We start from the raw sequence: 18,918 nt of genomic DNA, 5'->3' as shown, positions 1-18,918 counted from the left end.
ACACACACACACACACACACACACACACACACACAGATATGTATGTATATTTTGTGTGTGTATAGAAATTTTTGGGAGAGAGGAGGCTAAAAAGGAATACAAACTCTTAACAATATTTGCCTATTGAGAACAGCTAGGTATCTGATAATTTTAACAATACTTATCCACTATTCCCTCTATTCTAAGGATTTTCAAAATGTCTCATAACTCTTATTACCTACTCCTTAAAATACTAAATACTTATATTTTAAAATAATAGAAATCAACTTTAAACAAACATTTATTTTTTACTTTGTTGCCTGCTCTTCCAGTGCGTCCTGCTCTGTGCACATAATCTTCATAATGGTTGGGGCAGCTGTAGTTTACCACAAGAATCAGATGTTTCACATCTAGACCTCGGGCAGCAACGGAAGTGGCCACAAGAAGCTTGCAGGTCCCATTTTTAAAGTCATTTATGATGCTATCTCTGTCATACTGATCAATACCTGCAAGTATTCAAAAGTTGTAAACAAAAGAGTTCAAATTAAAATAAATCAAATTAAATTTTCCGTTTCCTCTGACACTCAGAAAATAAAGCAAAACAGAGACTGAGAACAAATTCAACTTATTCCAAACACTTCCAATTTATAAAATATAGGACATAAAACACTAAGGAAATTTAATGATAAGATAAAAGTTTACTGCTATTAATTTATTTATGAATCTTCCAAATCCACCTTTGTCTTTGCTCCTTTTCTTTGGTATAAGGCTTATAATTGCAGAGGCCCAACTTTCAGAGTAATGAAGCAAAACCTGTTTCGGGAACAAAAGGAGAAAAGGCAGGAACAATCAGCCTATACTGACAGGATCCAGATCTCTCTCCTTCACTTTTAGGTTGTTTAGACCTTGCTATTTGTTGTTCAGGACCAGAAGCCTCAAGAACCAGAAACAAAAGTAGTATCACCTGGGAAACTGTTAGAAATGGAGAATCTTAGGCTCCTCTCTAAACCTTCTGAATCACAATCTGCATTTTAACAAGATCATTAGGTAATGATACATGCACGCCAAAGTTTGAAAAGCAATGGTTAAAAAGTACCCAACTGCATCTTTCTTAAATACCTGATGCAAAGAGCCATAGGATGACTGACAAAGCAGAGCACAGAATATCAAAATGCTCTTTTACTAGATGCCCACACAGATATATCCCATGAGGTGCTAGGAAACTTCGGGAACAGAGAAAGGAATAGGATAAATTCTTAAGTGTTAAAACACGAAGCAGGAGATACTCTAAGATTTTATATAAACAAGGACAGACAGACACATAGACCAGTGGAACAGAATGAAGAACCCAGAAATAAATCCATTGACCTATGGTCAGCTGATTTGGGGAAAAGGAATGAAATACATTAAATGGGGAAGAGATGTTCTCTGTAACAAATGGTGCTGGCAAAACTGGATATCCATTTGCAGAAAAATGAAACAAGATCCATACCTCACACCAAACACAAAAACTAACTCCAGATGGATCAAAGACTTAAATGTAAAACTTAAAACTATAAACTTCCCCAAGGAAAAACTAGGGGCAAATTTAGGGGCCCTAATATATGGCATAAATGGACTATAAAGCATAATCCAAAATGCACAAATAGCAGAAGAGAAACTAGATGAATGGGACCTTCTGAAAATTAAATTTTTATGTGCTTCCAAAGGCTTCTCTAAAAGAGTCAAAAGAGAACCTACAGATTGGGAAAAAATATTTGGTAATAACATATCTGACAAGGGACTTATCTCTAGAATTTATAGAAAACTCCAACACCTCAATAACAAAAAGACAAATAATCCAATTAAAAAATGGGCAGAAGACATGAATAGACACTTCACCAAGGAGGATATTCAGGCAGCCAACAACCCTACGAAGAAATGCTCACGATCATTAGCTATTAGAGCGATGCAAATCAAAACAACAATGAGGTACCATCTTGCCCCAGCACTAGTAGCAAAGTTCAACAAGACAGAAAATAACAAATGCTGGAGAGGATGTGGAGAGATTGGGTCTCTAATACACTGCTGGTGGGACTGTAAAATGGTACAACCACTGTGGAAAGCAGTATGGCAATTCCTTAAAAAGCTGGAATTAGAAATACCATTTGCCCTAGCAACCCCATGACTAGCTATATATCCTAAAGAAATGCATTTATCGGACAAGAACCGATAAATGGACACCCATGTTCATTGCACCACTATTTACAATACCAAAAAGATGGAAACAACCTAGGTGCCCAACAGAAGAATGGATATGCAAACTATGGTTCATACACATGATGGAATACTGTGCACCATTAAAGAATAACATACAATCTGCAGAACACCGCAGAATGTGGATGAACTCGGAGTACATTATTCTGAGTGAAATAAGTCCAATCAAATATAGTATTAGTTCATTACTGTAAAAAGTCAAGGAAAGGTTTATATATAGATGGAAACTTCTTTTCTTGGTTATCATGGGTGGGAGGGGAGAGAACACTGCAAAAAAAATTAAAAAATGCATCGACCCATGTCACTTTAGTTTTGTGTATTTGACTTTATTTATAATATAAATAAATTATATCTCAATAAAATATATTTAAAAAAAAGATTTCATATAAGGTCTAGGTTTAACATATGCAGAATATTTAGCATCTAACAATCAACAGAAATTTATATCACTACCTAAAATTTAAAAAGTACCGTTCAAATGTTGATTTAGAGAAAACATTGGGTCTTATATCAAAGAAACTGGGCTCTAACATTGGACCCAAAAATCTCTTAAGAAAAATTTGTGGAATCAATACCAATATAAATTTAATTTGATAATTAAAAGGCATCAAAACTTTTACCTAATAAGGCTAAGGAATCCTGACTACTAAGCAAAGCGCACATATTTGATTCCTCATAATAAAATATGTTAACTAAAGCATGTGGGGTGTCTACCTAGTAATCATAAACTATTCTTTTTTAAAGTTTATTTTATTTTTTGTTGTTGAGAACAGACCCAGAATATACAATTCAACAACTTCTACATTTGTAACTGAGTGACACTAATTACATTCTTCAAGTTGTCAACCATTCTCATCCTCCTTTACTAATGTAAACTCACTGCCACCTAAAGTTTCCTATCTAATCTTTCAAGTCGCTGTTGTCAATTTGATCCCATAGATAGTTCTTTAAAAAGCATAATGCTCAAGAAAGATAGTATTTACTAGTTAAGGTAAACTGCTGTTTGGTTTAAAGAAGACTTCTGGGGATATTTTTGGTTTAAGATTTAAAGACTGTCTTAGGGCAACAGTTCCAGGGGTTGATCTACCTCCCACAGCTCCAGAAAAGTCTGGACACCATGAAAACCTGAAATTCTGTTCTGCACTTTCCCCTTTTCATCAGGATTCTTCTACAAAATCTTAGATCAAAATGTAGCCAGGCACCATCCAATTCTGGTCTCATGGCAAAGGAGGCCATTGTTCATGGAAGCAATTGGTTACACATTCCATTTCTTCCTCCTATTCCCTCATTCTTTCTTTGTTGCTCCAATGTTCCTCCTTTTTTAAAATAACCAAATTTGTCCACAAATCCACCCAACATAGTCACATATGTGAAACAGGAAAGAAGCCTAATTCTCAATTTCAGGAGGTAAATCATTAGTTTAATCCAGCCCTTCTCAAACATTTCTGCTCAGGACACTTTTAGACTCTTAAAATCATTAAGGACTTAGAAAGCTTTAGTTTATGTAGGTTATCTCTTGGTAATTAATTTATCAGAAGTTATAATAGAAGAAAATTTCAAATCCTTAACTTGCTAAAAAATAATAATAAAGCCATTACATGTTAAAATAAATGTTTGTGAAAAATAATTTTCACAAAATTTACTGAGATAAATGGCACTGTTTTACATTTTTAAAAATCTCCTTAATGTTTGGCTTAAAGGAAAATGGTTGGAGTCTCATCTCTTCTGCATTCAATGTTACACTGCCTTTAGGAAACTACATAGTACCCTCATGAAAGACTGAGAGTGACAAAGGCAGACAGTATTGTGGGATTATTATGAAAATACTTTTGATATCACAGACTCCCTGAAAGGGTCTTAGAGACCTTTGGGATCCCAAGACCATACTTTGAGAACAACTAAAACAAAAAAACAAACCCACTGCTATCAAGTTGATTCCAACTCACAGAAACCTTATAGGAGAGAGTAAAACTGCCCCATAGGATTTCTAATATGGTAAATCTTAATGAAAGCAGATGACGCATCTTTCTCCTGCACAGTAGCTATGCAACAAAACAATGCAATGCACTGCTGTCGAATCGGATCTGACTCACAGCAACCCCTCCTTGGGTTTCCGAGGTGGTATCACTACGGAAGTAGATTGTCCAACCTTCCTTCTGAGGAGTGTCTGGTGGGTTTGAACCACCAGGCTTCTGGTTAGCAGTCAAGTGCCTTAGGCACTATGCCACCGGAGCTCCTGCAGAGCTCTTGTTGCCCTGCAGAATAGCTGGTGGGTTCAAATGACCGACCTTACGATTAGTAGCCCAACGCTTAACCTACTGTGCCAAGGGAATCCCCATGCCCTATCCATAAATGATTTAAGCATAACCATGTGATACAATTCTGTCCCTAACAAATAAAAGGGGACATACAGACAGGGGCTTAAGGGAAAATATGTCCTTACTTATAACATACACATATATTTCCAGCAATACAGAAGCTCGTATTAGACCAACCCTCTTGCAGAAAACAACTATGAACTCTGGACAAAATATTAAAAAACAACTACCTGAGGGCACTGGAGAGTAACTAAAAAAGCAGCTAGAAAATGAAACCAAACTGACACTCTGAAGAATGTAATGACACTGGTTGAGTCTACAGGGCTTTATTATTTTTTAAAATAACTTTTTGCTTGGGGACAGAGCATAGGCAATCCAGGTAAGGAAGTCAAAACTTGAAGAGAAACTCACAGACTTACTGACATGAAAAACCAGAAGAAAAGAATAAAGGACAAACTTAGGACCTGAAAAGAAAGGAGATAAATCCCAAAAAGAACCACAGAGCAAGTACATCAATTGCGCATATAAACTCAACTCAAGCATCTGGCTGACTCCTAAACTACAGATGCATAGGGCAGGCTTCAAGCACCTCAGTTATGGCTAAAAAAAAAAGAAAAAATCACGAGAGATTTGAGATGTTGCCCATTGCAATAAATACAGACTTTCAAATTTGGGTCCAGCAAAGTTAACAGCTTGTTTGTTTTAAAAATTCAGTACTTTTGAGGGGACCAGAAGAGAATCCAGAGTCTCTATACTACCCATTCACAAAATGTAGTATATAAACCAAAATTCCCAGACATCCAAAGAAACAGGAAAACATAAAACAAAAGCAAAATAAAGCACAGCCAATGGAGACTGATATCAAGATGATCTAGATGTTATAATTAGTAAAAACTTTTAAGCACTTACTAAAACTATGATCAAATACATTTTTTTAAGAAAGCTCATAATGAATTAATAGAAAATCTAATTAGAGAAACAAGAAAGCTAAAAGAGAACCAACTGGGATGTCTAGAACTAAAAAATACAATAATTGAATTTAAATATTTACTGGATTGGAGATGGCAAAAAAAAAAAAATTAAAAACTGATACAGACAAATAGTAGAAGAGAAACCAGATGATTGGAATCTTCTAAAAATTAAATTTTTATGTGCTTCCAAAAGAGTCAAAAGACAACCTACAGATCGGGAGAAAATATTTGGTAATAATATATCTGACAAGGGACTTATCTCTAGAATTTACAGAAAACTCCAACACCTCAATAACAAAAAGACAAACAATCCAATTAAAAAATGGGCAGAAGACATGAATAGACACTTCACCAAGGAGGATATTCAAGCGGCCAACAAACATATGAAGAAATGCTCACGATCATTAGCTATTGGAGAGACGCAAATCAAAACAACAATGAGGTACCATCTTGCTCCAGCACTAATAGCAAGGTTCAACAAGACAGAAAATGACAAATGCTGGCGAGGTTGCGGAGAGATTGGGACTCTCATACACTGCTGGTGGGACTGTAAAATGGTACAACAACCATTGTGGAAAGCAGTATGGCGATTCCTTCAGAGTTGGAATTAGAAATACCATTTGACCCAGCCATTCCATTTCTAGGTATTTACCCTAAAGAAGTAAGAGCCATGACAAGAACAGATATATGTACACCTATGTTCATCGTAGCACTATTTACAATAGCCAAAAGATGGAAACAACCTAGGTGCCCATCAACTGAGGAATGGATAACAAACTATATAGTACATACACACAATAGAATACTATGCAATGCTAAAGAATAATGTAGAATTTGCAAAACACTGCATAATGTGGATGAACTTGGAGGACATTATGCTGAGTGAAATAAGTCAATCAGAAAAGGACAAATATTGTATTAGTCCGTTATTGTAAAAGTTAAGGAAAGGTTTATCTACGGAAGGAAATTTTCTGTGTTGGTTACCAGGGGTGGGAGGGGAGGGGAAGGGAGGGAATGCTGTTACATAGATAAGAGATAAGTATTGATTTGGGTGAAAAGAAGGGCAATGTACCAAATGTGAGCGACCAATATGGCAGCACTGAGGATGAGAAAGACATAGAGAGGTACATGGAAGGTACAGACAACAAATATGAACCCTTTTGCACATACAGTACTGCGTTGTCAGTGAAGGCCAACATGGGTATATGGGTGGATAGATGGGTGGACAGACTGAATGATTAGGTATGGCTATGAAATGGGGAGTGTATCCAAGAACATATATAGGGTTGGCAGACAATGGTCCTGTAAGTTTATGTAAATGATCAGAATTCCCAGGTGTATAGTAGTAGAGCTGACAAGGGGCAAGGAGTAGCAACTGGGATCTTAAAAGCTAGCAAGCTGCCATCTAGATGCAACGATGGGTCTCTCCTCGTCCAGAGCAAATAAGGATGAAGAAATCAAAATTCATGGAAACAATTAGTCCTAGCAACAGGTACACCATCCGATCTGCAGCCTATACAACTATGAGACCAGAAGAACTAGATGGTGCCCGGCTACCACTGTCATCCACTTGGAAGGGGATCTGTGTAGGAGATCCTTGACAGAGAGGGAGAACAATGTGGAACAAAACTCAAAATTATTTGGAGGGAAAAAAAAAAAGGGTGGGGACTAGGTTTGCTGGTCTGATAGAGCCTGGTGGAACCACTGAGACTATGGCCCCTAGCTGCCCTTCAGGTCTGGAATTGAACCCATACCTGTGGTTTCCAGCCAAACAAAATACAGGCATATGAGTTGAACATTTACCTCAGGTAGATATACTCCTTGGAGAGAACAATCATGGGAGAAAGAAGGGCTGCTTATGCACAGGGAGACAGCTCAGGGGCCAGGAGTGTATGGAGGAATGGACACTGGGAAGAGGTAACTATGGAGAGGAAGTGGGAGGGGAACTGTTGCATTGTGGTAAACTGTGGTTAATGACATGAGACAAAGTATATGTGAACTGCTGTATGGAAAGTGAATTTGCTCTGTAAATCTTCACCCAAATCACAATAAAAAAAAAAAATTGATACAGAGTCAAAGAAATGATCCAGTACAAATTATAAAGGAAAAATATTTTAAAAACAACTGAATAGTTCATCAGCAATATGCGAGATAATATCAAAAGATCAAACACACAAGTAATTAAGAGTTCCAAATGAAGAGAAAGTAGAAAAAAAAAAAAAAAAAAGTAAGAAGTAACATCAAAGAATTTCTCAAATTTGGTACAAGACATTACTTATAGACTCTAGAGTTAAAAAAAAAAAAAAAAAAAAAGAGAGAGAGAGATTTTGTCACTAGCACACTTGGAAATACACAAAACAAAAAAATATTTCTTCAGGTGAATGGGATATAATTCCATACAGAATCTTGTTGTTGTTATGTTCCATAAAGTCAGACTTGATTCATAGTGACCCCTCCTTGGGTTTCCGAGGCTGTATCACTATGAAGCAGATTGTCCAACCTTCCTTCCGAGGAGTGGCTAGTGGGTTTGAACCGCCATCCTTCTGGTTAGCAGTCAATAATTACACTGAACGTAAATGGACAAATATTCTAATTAAAAGGCAGGGACTGTCAGAGTAGTCTACAAGTGATGGGCTTGAAATTATAAAGACAGATATGTTGAAAACAAAAGAATAAACAAACATATACCAGATAAGCAGGAAGTATTAGAAGGCGAGAGGAACTACATTCACATTAGATAAAGCATATATCAAGCAATAAAATACTACCAAAGATGAAGAACAAATCATATAAAAAGGTTCAATTTGTCAAGAAGATGTAACAATCATAAATGTGTACAACTAACAACCAAGCTACACACTTGAAGCAGAAAAACGGCAGAAGACAGAAATTAGAGAAGTCTACAACTATAGCTGGAGATTTTGACATCCCATTTCTACCAATTTATACAAGTACACAAAAATTCAGTCAAGATAGGCAAACCAAACCAAACCAAACTAAACTGACTGCCATTGAGTCACTTCCAACTCAGAGCGACACCCATTTGGGTTTCCAAGGCTATAAATCTTTACGTAAGTAGATCACCCCATCTTCCTTTCAATGAGCAGCTGATGGGTTTGAACCACTGACCTTCTGGTTAGCAGTCAAGTGCTTTATCACTATGCCCCCAGAGAAGACCATGTGAAACGACATTCTCTCATCAAGAGGTGAGGTCTATGCCCCCATCTTCTTAAATCTGGGCCAGTCCTATGACAACCTTGACCAACAGAATATAACAGAAGTGAAAGCTCTACCAGTTCCCAGTATCATCCTTTTAGTACTTGTTTCTTGGCCAAGCAGCCTCATGGACAGGCCCAAAAGGGATACAATCTGGGCTCATGGCCAACAGTCTGAATGAACTCCAAGTCAACTTGCCAACCACATAAAGAGAGCCAAATCAGAAGTGGATTCCAGCACCAACTGAAACACTTCAGCTGACATAGTATGAGAGACCATAAGTATAAGCTGAGCTCTGCCCAAATTTCTGATTCATACATAAAATATATGACTATTGCTGATAAGTTACTAAAATTGGCGGTGATTTGTTACAAAGCCATAGATAACCAGAACACTTGGTTAACGAAAATTATTCAAATTTTCTGTTCCATGTTTGGTGTTCTAAGTATGACATACATGTAACAACGGTCATATAATTAAAACAGGACTTTAAATTTTCAATTTAAAAAGTTTTCAATTAAAGCTCTATGAAATCATGGAAACATCTTAGAAGCATGTTACAACAGAAATAGTGTAACATAAAGAGTCAGAATAGCAAGTTCAATTCTTCTTTAGCTTTTTACTAACTATAGTATTTGGTCAGATAAATGTATTTTTGCCTCATTTTCTTCATCACTAAGATGGGATAATAATAACACTTAGCCTCACAGAACTGTTGTGAGGAAAAACAGATAGATTATATAAAATTTAGTTCTAAGTGATAAAAACAAAATAAGTATTATAATGCAGAACACAGTACAATGTTTACCAAATTAAATACTTAGAAGAAATTTATGGGTGAATGAAATTAAACTTACCTCCATGAAGAGACATGCAAGGATAAGATGCTCTCATTAAATCCTTCAGAAGACCATCAGCATGTTCTTGCTTGTCCACAAATATAATGACAGACCCTGATTCTTGATAATGGCCTAGCAGCTCAAGTAACTTCAAGAATTTCTTTTCTTCTTCAATCACAATCTGAAAATACCAAATTATACCACTAAGTCAACAGAGTGAAAATGTACATAATACTCTTTGAACGGAAATATTCATTTTATTTGTGATGAATGAATAAGTGGCAGTATTTTGTCATATCTTTAGGAAAGACCAGGAAAACATTAGTTTCACATGGTAAACCAAGAAGATTCCAAAAAAAGAAAGAGAGGTAATTTTCAGAGAATAAGAGGCTTGCAGGTTTGAACAAAGTGAGCATCTGTTATCTCTGCCTTTTTTAACTTCACATCCTATGAATCAAAGAATAAGATAGGTATTAATATTTCTATCTACCAGCCCACCAACTTCTAGTAAGAAAAACAAAAAAGAACGTTTTAAAGAGCTCCATAGACTAGCACATTAAAGTGTACTTGATAAAATGTTGAAAGTTACAGCTGATATATACTACTTAATTTTTTAAATTATCTGCCTACCTCACAATGATAACCAAAAAAATCATATACACTGCCTAAACCTCAAGAAAATGAGGGACTCCCTAAAGGTAGTACCCACCACTTGCTGTTCCACATCTGAGCAAACCACGCTCCTGCCTCCAACCTGGACTTCAATAGGTTTACTCAGGATTCTGCGAGCCAAAGCCTCCATAGCTCTGGGGAAAGTAGCTGAAAACATAACGGTCTGTCGATCAGGACGGACATTATCCACAATACGCATGACCTGAGAAAACATTACAAATAAATATGGTAAGTGTACACTCCAAAAATTATAAAATACTAAAATTAAGTAGAAAGGAGTTTTGGGAATGACTAATCAGTGACCTTTAAACTTGTTGCCTTAGAATATCACAACTGATTTCCTCCCTAACTTGTTCCTCTCGGTTTTCCCATATCAAAAAAACTCAAATCATCTAGATGCTTAAGCCAAAAATCTAGAGTCATCCTGGACTACTCTCTCCTATCACGTATCTCACACTCAAATCCATCAACAAACTCTGTAGTCTCTATCTTCAGATTATATCTAGAATGCAACCATTCTCCAATGCTATCATTGCTTTCCCTCATTTATGCAATATATAGGTCTTCTATTATATATCAAGGAGCTCTGGTAGCATAGTGGCTAAGGCACTTGACTGCTAACCAGAAGGCTGGCAGTTCAAACCCACCAGCCACTTCTTGGAAGGAAGATGGGGCAATCTACTTCCATAGTGATACTGCCTTGGAAACCCAAGAAGAGGCTGCTATGAGTCGGGGCTGACTTGACGGCACCTAACAACAACATTATATATCTAGAAATTCTGGTGGCACAGTGGGTAAAGGCATTTGGCTGCTAACCAGAAGGTCAGCAGTTCAACCCCACCAGCTGCTCCACAGGAAGAAAATGAGGCAATCTACACTTCCATAAAGATTTACAGCCTTAGAAATTCTATGGGGGTCACTCTGAGTCAGAACTGACTAGATGGCGGTAGTGTTTATTATGTGTCAGGAATATACTAAGGACTAGGAATATACAATAAAACCAGGAAAAAACTTCTGTCTTCAAGGACCTTACATTCTAATGAGGGTGGACAAATTAAATAAACATATATTATGTGTCAAATGCTGATATGAGCTACAGAAAGAAATAAAACAATGATGGTAGGCTAGTGAGGGAGTGGAATGGAGACATCTATTGCCTTAGTGTCAACAGAGCCCTAGAGGAATATGGAACCTTGTGGTGCCTGATATAAACAGGAAAAAATGACAAAATGAGTTAGATTACTGATGACAGCCTCAAGGAAGATAATGGAAGTGCTGGGAAAATGCAAATAGTAAAGATTTTCCCAGGAACAGAGGTCTGGAGCCATATTTTCAACCCTACCAAGATGACACAAAATCTGGGAAAAGGGTGGTTTTATGCAAGGCAATTGTAACTCCTGGGTTCCTGAACCAACAACCATCTATTATTTCGTGTTTCCCTGCCTTCACCCCCAACTCTTCTCAAATCTATTATATACTCAGCAGCCAGAATGATGGTGTTAACACGTGTCAGGATGAACCTTGAAAACATCATGCTAAGTAAAATAAAATAAGTCAGACACAAAAGGACAAATATCATATGATCTCAAAACCAAATCTACTGCTGTCAAATCAATTCTGACTCATAACAAGCCTGAAGGACAGAGTGGAAATGGCCCATAGAATTCACAAGACTGTAAACCTTTACAGAAGCAGACTGCCACATCTTTCTCCCACAGAGCAAATAGTGAGTTCAACCTGCCAACCTTAAAGTTAGCAGTTCTACGATCCCACTTATATAAAATATCTACATATGCAAACATATCAAGAATAAAGGTTGTTAGTGGTTACCAGTGGGTAGAGTAAGGAGAGAACGGGAGTTATTGCTGAATGGGTATAGAATTTATGTTTGGGGTGATGTAAATTTTTGGAAATGGATAGTGGTGATGATAGCACAACATGGCAAATGTAATTAATGTCACTGAACTGTAAACTTAAAAATGGTTAAAATGGAAGCTTCTTGTCATAAGTCTTTCACTACAATAATAATAAAAAGCATATCAGTTTTCAATTAAAGACTATTTATTGATTGACTACATCTCTTCCTTTGAAAAGTCCATGTAAAAGGTACATTATATGACTTTTTTAAAATAAAAAACTGGCACAAACCAGCAAAGAGAAAAAAAACGAGATCAAAATTTGCAAAAGTCAGAACCCGTGTAAGGTGGATCCCTGTCCAAGTAGGAAAATTCAAGTACTTTCACTGAAACAAGCAACTGTTGCTTGTTTGACACAGTAAGACTGCATCATGTCAAAGGTGGAAAACTTGTGAGACCCAGAAAAGTAAGGCTGTCCGTTTGAGTTCGGGCTCTCACAGGTTTCACTGCAGTAGCAACAACATTTAGAGCAAGTGGTACCTGACTTAGAAGACCCAAAAAGCTAATTCCTAAACTGAAAACAAACTACATTTTCAAGAAGTGGCTTCCTTCACCATCTACCTTGCTCCTCTTCTGCAGCCCCTGCTATCACATAAATTTGACTTTATAGGAAATAACTTTATAGGAAAACATTAATTAATTGATTAATTTATATGTTAATTAATGTTTTCGTATAAAGTTTCAAAATTTTCTCCAGATGTGTCTTGTACATGTTTTGTCAAGTTTTTTTTTCTTAATGCTGTTGTAAATGGTATGTATTTTAAAAAGCATTTTCTAACCTGCTGGTAAAAAGAAATATAAATATGCTTTGTTTACTGACATTACGTCCAAAACCTGTCTCTTATTAATTCTACTCACTTATCTGTAAATTGAGATCTCTGGTGGCGTTGCATCTAAGGCATCTGACTACTAACCAGAAGGCTGCCAGTTCAAATCCATCAGCCACTCCTCAGAAGGAAGATTGGGCAATCTACTTCCATAGAGATACTGCCTTGGAAACCCAAGGAGGGTTCCTATGAGTCGGCAGCAACTCAATGGCAGTGACTTTGGTATTTTTCTTTTTTTTGTATCTGTAAATTATTTGGAGGCTACTACAAAGACAGTTAAATTACCTGCACATGATACTTGCTTCTTTCTTTCCAAACATTGTACTTTTTCTCTCTTACAATACTGTGCTGCCAAGAATCTCCAGTAAAATATTGAATGGTATTAACTATTTTACTTTCTTTCTTATATTAACAGATTCAGATTTTACCATTAAGTATGATTTTTACTATAGGCTTTTTTGTAGATACTCTATATGGGATAAAAGAGCTTCCCCACTAGTCTTAACTACCTAGGAGAATTTTTAAATCATGAGTGAATTTTCATCAATTGCTTCTTCTACATCATTTGAGACAGTGGTATGATTTTTCTCCTTTATTCTTGTAACAGGATGGATTCTATTACCCAACTTTCTAATGTTAAACAAATCTTGCAAATATCCTAAGGATAACACTAATGTGAATATAATTTACTGTCACTTTAAGAACTGTTATATTTAATTCTTTCTTTCTTTTTCTTTCTTTATCTATCTATCTATCTATCTATCTATCTATTTATTTATTTATTTTAGGGTTTTGCATCATTCCACATGAATTAAAATGAACCATAACATACCTTGCTTGATTCTGATATCAAGATTATACTGGCCTATAATATGGTACAGCCACTTTGGAAAAAGAGTTTGATAATTTCTTAAAAAGCTGAACATAAATTTACCATATAATTCAACAGTTCTACTCCTTAGTATCTACCAAAGAGAAATGAAAATGTATGTCTACACAAAGACTGCTATGCAAATTTTCACAGAACCATTATTTCTAATAGCTAAAAATTCTAAAGATCAAAATGTCAATCAGGTAAATGGAAAAACAAAATGTAATACATTTCCATAAAACAGAGTATTATTAAGCAATAAAATGCACTGATGCTATAACATGCATAAAGCTCAAAAACATTATGCTAACTAAAAGAAGCCAATGCAAAAGAACATATACTGCATAATTCCTTTTATAGGAAATATACAGAGAAGACAAGTCTATAAAGACAGAAAGCAGATTAGTTGCTGCCTGTGGATAGGGTGGGAATAGGAAGTGATTATAAATGGACACAAGGAACCTTTTTGGCAATGGCAGGGATCTAAAAATGGATTGTAATGATAGCTGCACAACTCTGTAAATACACTAAAATTACTGAACTAAACACTTAAAATAGATTAATTTTATGGTATATAAATTATTTCTTAATAAAAGACTTTTACAAGAGAAAAGATTATATTGGTCTTATAGAATTAATTGGTGAGTAGTCCCTCTTTTACAGTTTGAAATAAAATATGATTGAGAATATAGCTATCTGCTCCTTGAACATTTGCTGGAACTTGCTAGTAAAATAGAAAGGTGATTTCTTTGGGGGAAAATAAGTTATTAATTTCTATAATGAATGTAAGATATTTGAGTTTTCTTGTTCCTGTCTGTTACATCTAAAGCTTTTCAATGTATTGACATAAATAGAAAGAAAAAAAATCAACATGCAGGAAAGCAACTATACTGTTGTTGTTATGTGCCGTCGAGTCGGCCCCGACTCATATCGACCCCTCCTTGGGTTTCCGAGGCAGTATCACTACGGAAGTAGGATTGCCCAACCTTCCTTCTGAGGAGTGGCTGGTGGGTTTGAATCGCCAGCCTTCTGGTTAGCAGTCAAGTGCTTTAGCCTCTATGCTACCAGAGCTCCTAGCAACTATATAGGGAAATGAAAATTTCAAAGAACTACTATCAATATAGGAGCTCTGGTAGCATAGTGCCTAAGGCACCTGGTGCTAACCAGAAGGCTGGCAGTTCAAACCCACCAGCCACTCCTTGGAAGGAAGGTTGGGCAATCTACTTCCGTAGTGATACAGCCTTGGAAACCCAAGGAGGGGGTCACTATGAGTCGGGTCTGACTCGACGGCACATAACAACAACTATCAATATGGACAGTGATTTAGGAAATTTTTTGCATCTATGAAATAAATACAAGATGGCATTAAAAGAAATATTCAAAGCACAAAAATGAACAAACACTAAAAACACAATTAAAAAATTCAACAGCTCAGTCATCACAAACTTCCCAACAAAAAAAAGTCATGGATTAGACGACTTCACTGGGGAATACTACAAACATTTAGACACAAATTGACATCAATACTGTTTAAACTCTTCCAAAAGATAAATGAGGAAGGAATACTACTCCCTAATTCATTCTATGAAGTAAATGTAATCCTGATACAAAAACCAAAGACACCACAAAAACAGAAAACTACAGGCCAGTATGTCCTATGAATATAGATGCAAAAATCCTCAACAAAATACTAGCAAAACAGAATCCAGGAGCATGTTAAAACATTCATAAACTATGATCAAATGAGATTTACTCCAGGAAAATAGGGATAGCTCAATACCAGAAGATCAAACAATGTAACACAACAAACACATCAACAGAACAAAGGAAAAGAACCACATGGTCATCTCTACGGATGCAGAAAAAGCATTTGATAAAATGCAATACCCTTTCCTGATCAAAACTCTACAGAAGACTGGAATGAAAAGGAAATTCCTTTTATGAATTGGTTATTCATATATGCCCTGAATATGATTCAGGGCATATATGAATAACCAACAGCCAACATTATATTTAATGGAGAAAAACTGAGAACTTTCCCCTTGGAATCAGGAAAAGACAAGAGTACCTATTCTCACCACTTCTATTCAATATTGTGTTAGAAGTTATAGCCAGAGCAATAAGATAGTAAAAAGAAATGAAAGGTATCCAGGTTGAAAAAGAACATGTAAAATTATCTCTATTCATGGAAGATCTAATGCTATATATAGAAAATTCCAGAGTCTACAAGAAAACTTTTACAGCTACTAGAGGAATTTAGCAAAGTTGTAGGGCACAAACTGAAAAAAAAAACCCCAAACTCACTGCTGTTGAGTCGGATCTGACTCATAGTAACCCCTCCTTGGGTTTCTGAGGTGGTGTCACTGTGGAAATAGATTGCTCAATCTTCCTTCCAAGGAGTGGCTTGTGGGTTTGAACCACCAGCCTTCTGGTTAGGAGTCAAATGCCATAGGCACTACCGCCACCAGAGCTCCTTGTAGGGCACAGGATCAACAAATAAAAAACAGATGGGTTTCCATACAATAGCAATGAAAAATCCAAAAGGGAAAGAATTCCATATACAATAGCATCTAAAAGAGTAAAACACCTAAGAATAAGTGTAACCAGGGTTATACAATGAAAACTATACAACACAGCTGAAAGAAAAAAATGACTTAAATAAATAGAAAGATGTTTTATGTTCGTGGATTAGAAGATGTAATATTGTTAAGATGTCAATACTATGCAAAGTGATCTATAGATTCAACCCAATCTTCATCAAAATTCCAACAGCCCTCTTTACAACAACAGAAAAACCAATCCCCAACTTTATATGTAATGACAAGAAACCTATAATAGTCAAAACAATGTTGAAAGAGAAGAACAAAATAAGAGGACTCACACTTCCTGATTTTAAGATACAATAGATAGCTACAGTAATCAAAACAGCCTGATACTGGTATAATAATAGACCCACAGATATGGCACTGAATTGAAAGTCCAGAAATAAAACCACATATTTGTGGTCAACTGATTTTTGATTAGGTTGCTATGTCCATTTGAAAGAAGAGTCTCTTTGATAAATGGTGCTGGGAAAACTGGATTTCCACATTTAAAAAATGAAATAGGATCATGCCTTATACCATACACAAAAACAACTTCAAATGCATTAAGGACCTAAATCTGAAAGCTAAAATCATACAATTCTTAGAAAAATAAGCACAGGTAGAACTGTCAGGCATAGCTTTCAACGATGGGTTCTTTAGTATAATAACAAAAGCACAAATAGCAAAAGACAAAAATAAACGAATGGGGCCTCATAAAAATTAAAAACTTTTATTCATCAAAAGACTTTACAGAAAAAAGTGAAGAGATAAGCTACCAACTGGCAGAATATCTTCAGAAACCATATATTTGAAAAGAATCTAATATCCAACATATATAAGAAGCTTTGACAAGAAAAGGAAAAATAATCCAATCATAAAATGGTAAAAGGACTGAAATAGACATTTTACCAAAGAGGACATCTAAATGGCCACCAAACAGATAAAAAGATGCTCAGCATCATAAACCCCGAGAGATGCAAATCAAAACAACAATGAGATACCATGTTGCTCCCACCAGGATGTCTAAGATTTAAAACAAACAAAACCAGAAAACAACAAATGTTGATGAAGATGTGGGGAAACCAGAACCCTTATACATTATGAGTGGAAATGCAAAATGGTAATGCCATTGTGGAAAACAGAGTGGCAGTTTGTAGAAGTACCATATAACCAAGCAATTCCACTGCTAGGTATATACATACCCAATAGATTTCAAAGTAGAGACTCAAAAAAAACCATGTGCAGCAATGTTTACTCTAGTGCTATTCAAAATAGCCTAAAAGTGGAAACAACTTAACTTCCCATCAACAACCAAACATATAAACAAAATGTGGTACATACAAACAATGGCATACTACTCAGCCAGTAGGAGAAATAAATTCTTGATACATGCTAGAGTATGGAAGGAGCCTGAAGACATCATGCTGACTGAAAGAAGCCAATCACAAAAGAACAAATGTTGTATGCCCTCACTTATAAAAAAGGCAAGAAAAAGCAAAAGCACGGAGACCAAATTTATCAGCGGGTTACCAGGGGTAGGAAGGAGGGGGAAATAGAAGGTTAACAGTGATAGGTACATTAAGCTGCACAACTTTTAAAAGCTGAATTAGCAGTTCTGTGATAGATATATTTATAACAACAAAAAAGAGTAGCTGCTAAGGTTGCTTATATATAATCAAACACTTCATTGGATGTGGTTCCTTGGTTTGGAGGTCTAGGATCACGGTTTCACAGGACATCTGAGTTAAATGATTCAGTAACGAGTTTAGAGCATTCTATTCTACCTTCTAGTTTGCTGCATAATGCCTGGGGTCTTTAAAATGCAAGCAGCCATCCAAGACACAACAATTAGTCTCTATTCACCTGGAGAAAAAGAAGAAGGAGATTCAGGAGAAGAAGGATATAGAATGTAGCTAATTGTCTCCATGAACAACTGCTTCCTTTGCATGGGACGAGAAAAATTGGATGGTGCCTGGCTACTATTACTGCATATTTTCACCATAAAGATTCCTGATCTAAAGGGGGGAAAATGCAGGTATATAGTAGAGCTGACAAGGGACAAGGTTGTAGTCACCTCTTGGCCACAGCCAGCTAGAGAATGAGTAGCTGGACCTGTGGACTTGGGACCATAGTTGCAGGGGACATTAAGCTCAATTGGAATAACATACTACACAAAATATTGCTTAAACATCCTACTTTGGCAAGTTGTGACTGGGATCTTAAAAGCTTGCAAGCGGCCATCTAGATGCAATGACGGATAACCCTATTCCAGAGCAAAGAAGAATGAAGAAAACCAAAGACACATGGAAATAATCAGTCCATGAGATCCTCAGCCTATATGACTATGAGACCAGAAGAACTAGATGGTGCCCAGCTACCACTGTCATCGACTTGGAAGGGATGTAGGAGATTCTGGATACAGAGGGAGAACAATGTGGAACAAAACTCCAAATCATTTGGAGGCAAAA

The 18,918-nt window shown here is 36.2% G+C and overlaps 1 protein-coding gene across 1 annotated transcript in view; it reads right to left on the bottom strand.

The window, feature by feature from the left end:
* Positions 1-18,918, bottom strand: part of DDX46 (DEAD-box helicase 46) — a 111,851-nt gene that overhangs the window by 23,677 nt on the left and 69,256 nt on the right. The window contains exons 14-16 of the mRNA XM_007943770.2: positions 10,289-10,453; positions 9,598-9,760; positions 292-485 (exon numbers count right to left, since the gene is read on the bottom strand). Coding sequence (XP_007941961.1) covers positions 292-485; positions 9,598-9,760; positions 10,289-10,453 — 522 coding nt within the window. The remainder of the gene's footprint in view (positions 1-291; positions 486-9,597; positions 9,761-10,288; positions 10,454-18,918) is intronic.

This window comes from Orycteropus afer, unplaced genomic scaffold, assembly GCF_000298275.1.
Source record: "Orycteropus afer afer isolate SDZICR_OR568_19922 unplaced genomic scaffold, OryAfe1.0 scaffold00112, whole genome shotgun sequence".
Classification (NCBI taxonomy): Eukaryota; Metazoa; Chordata; class Mammalia; order Tubulidentata; family Orycteropodidae; genus Orycteropus; species Orycteropus afer.
The sequence above is the reverse complement of the archived record's forward strand: the minus strand, read 5'-3'. Positions and strand labels throughout refer to the sequence as shown.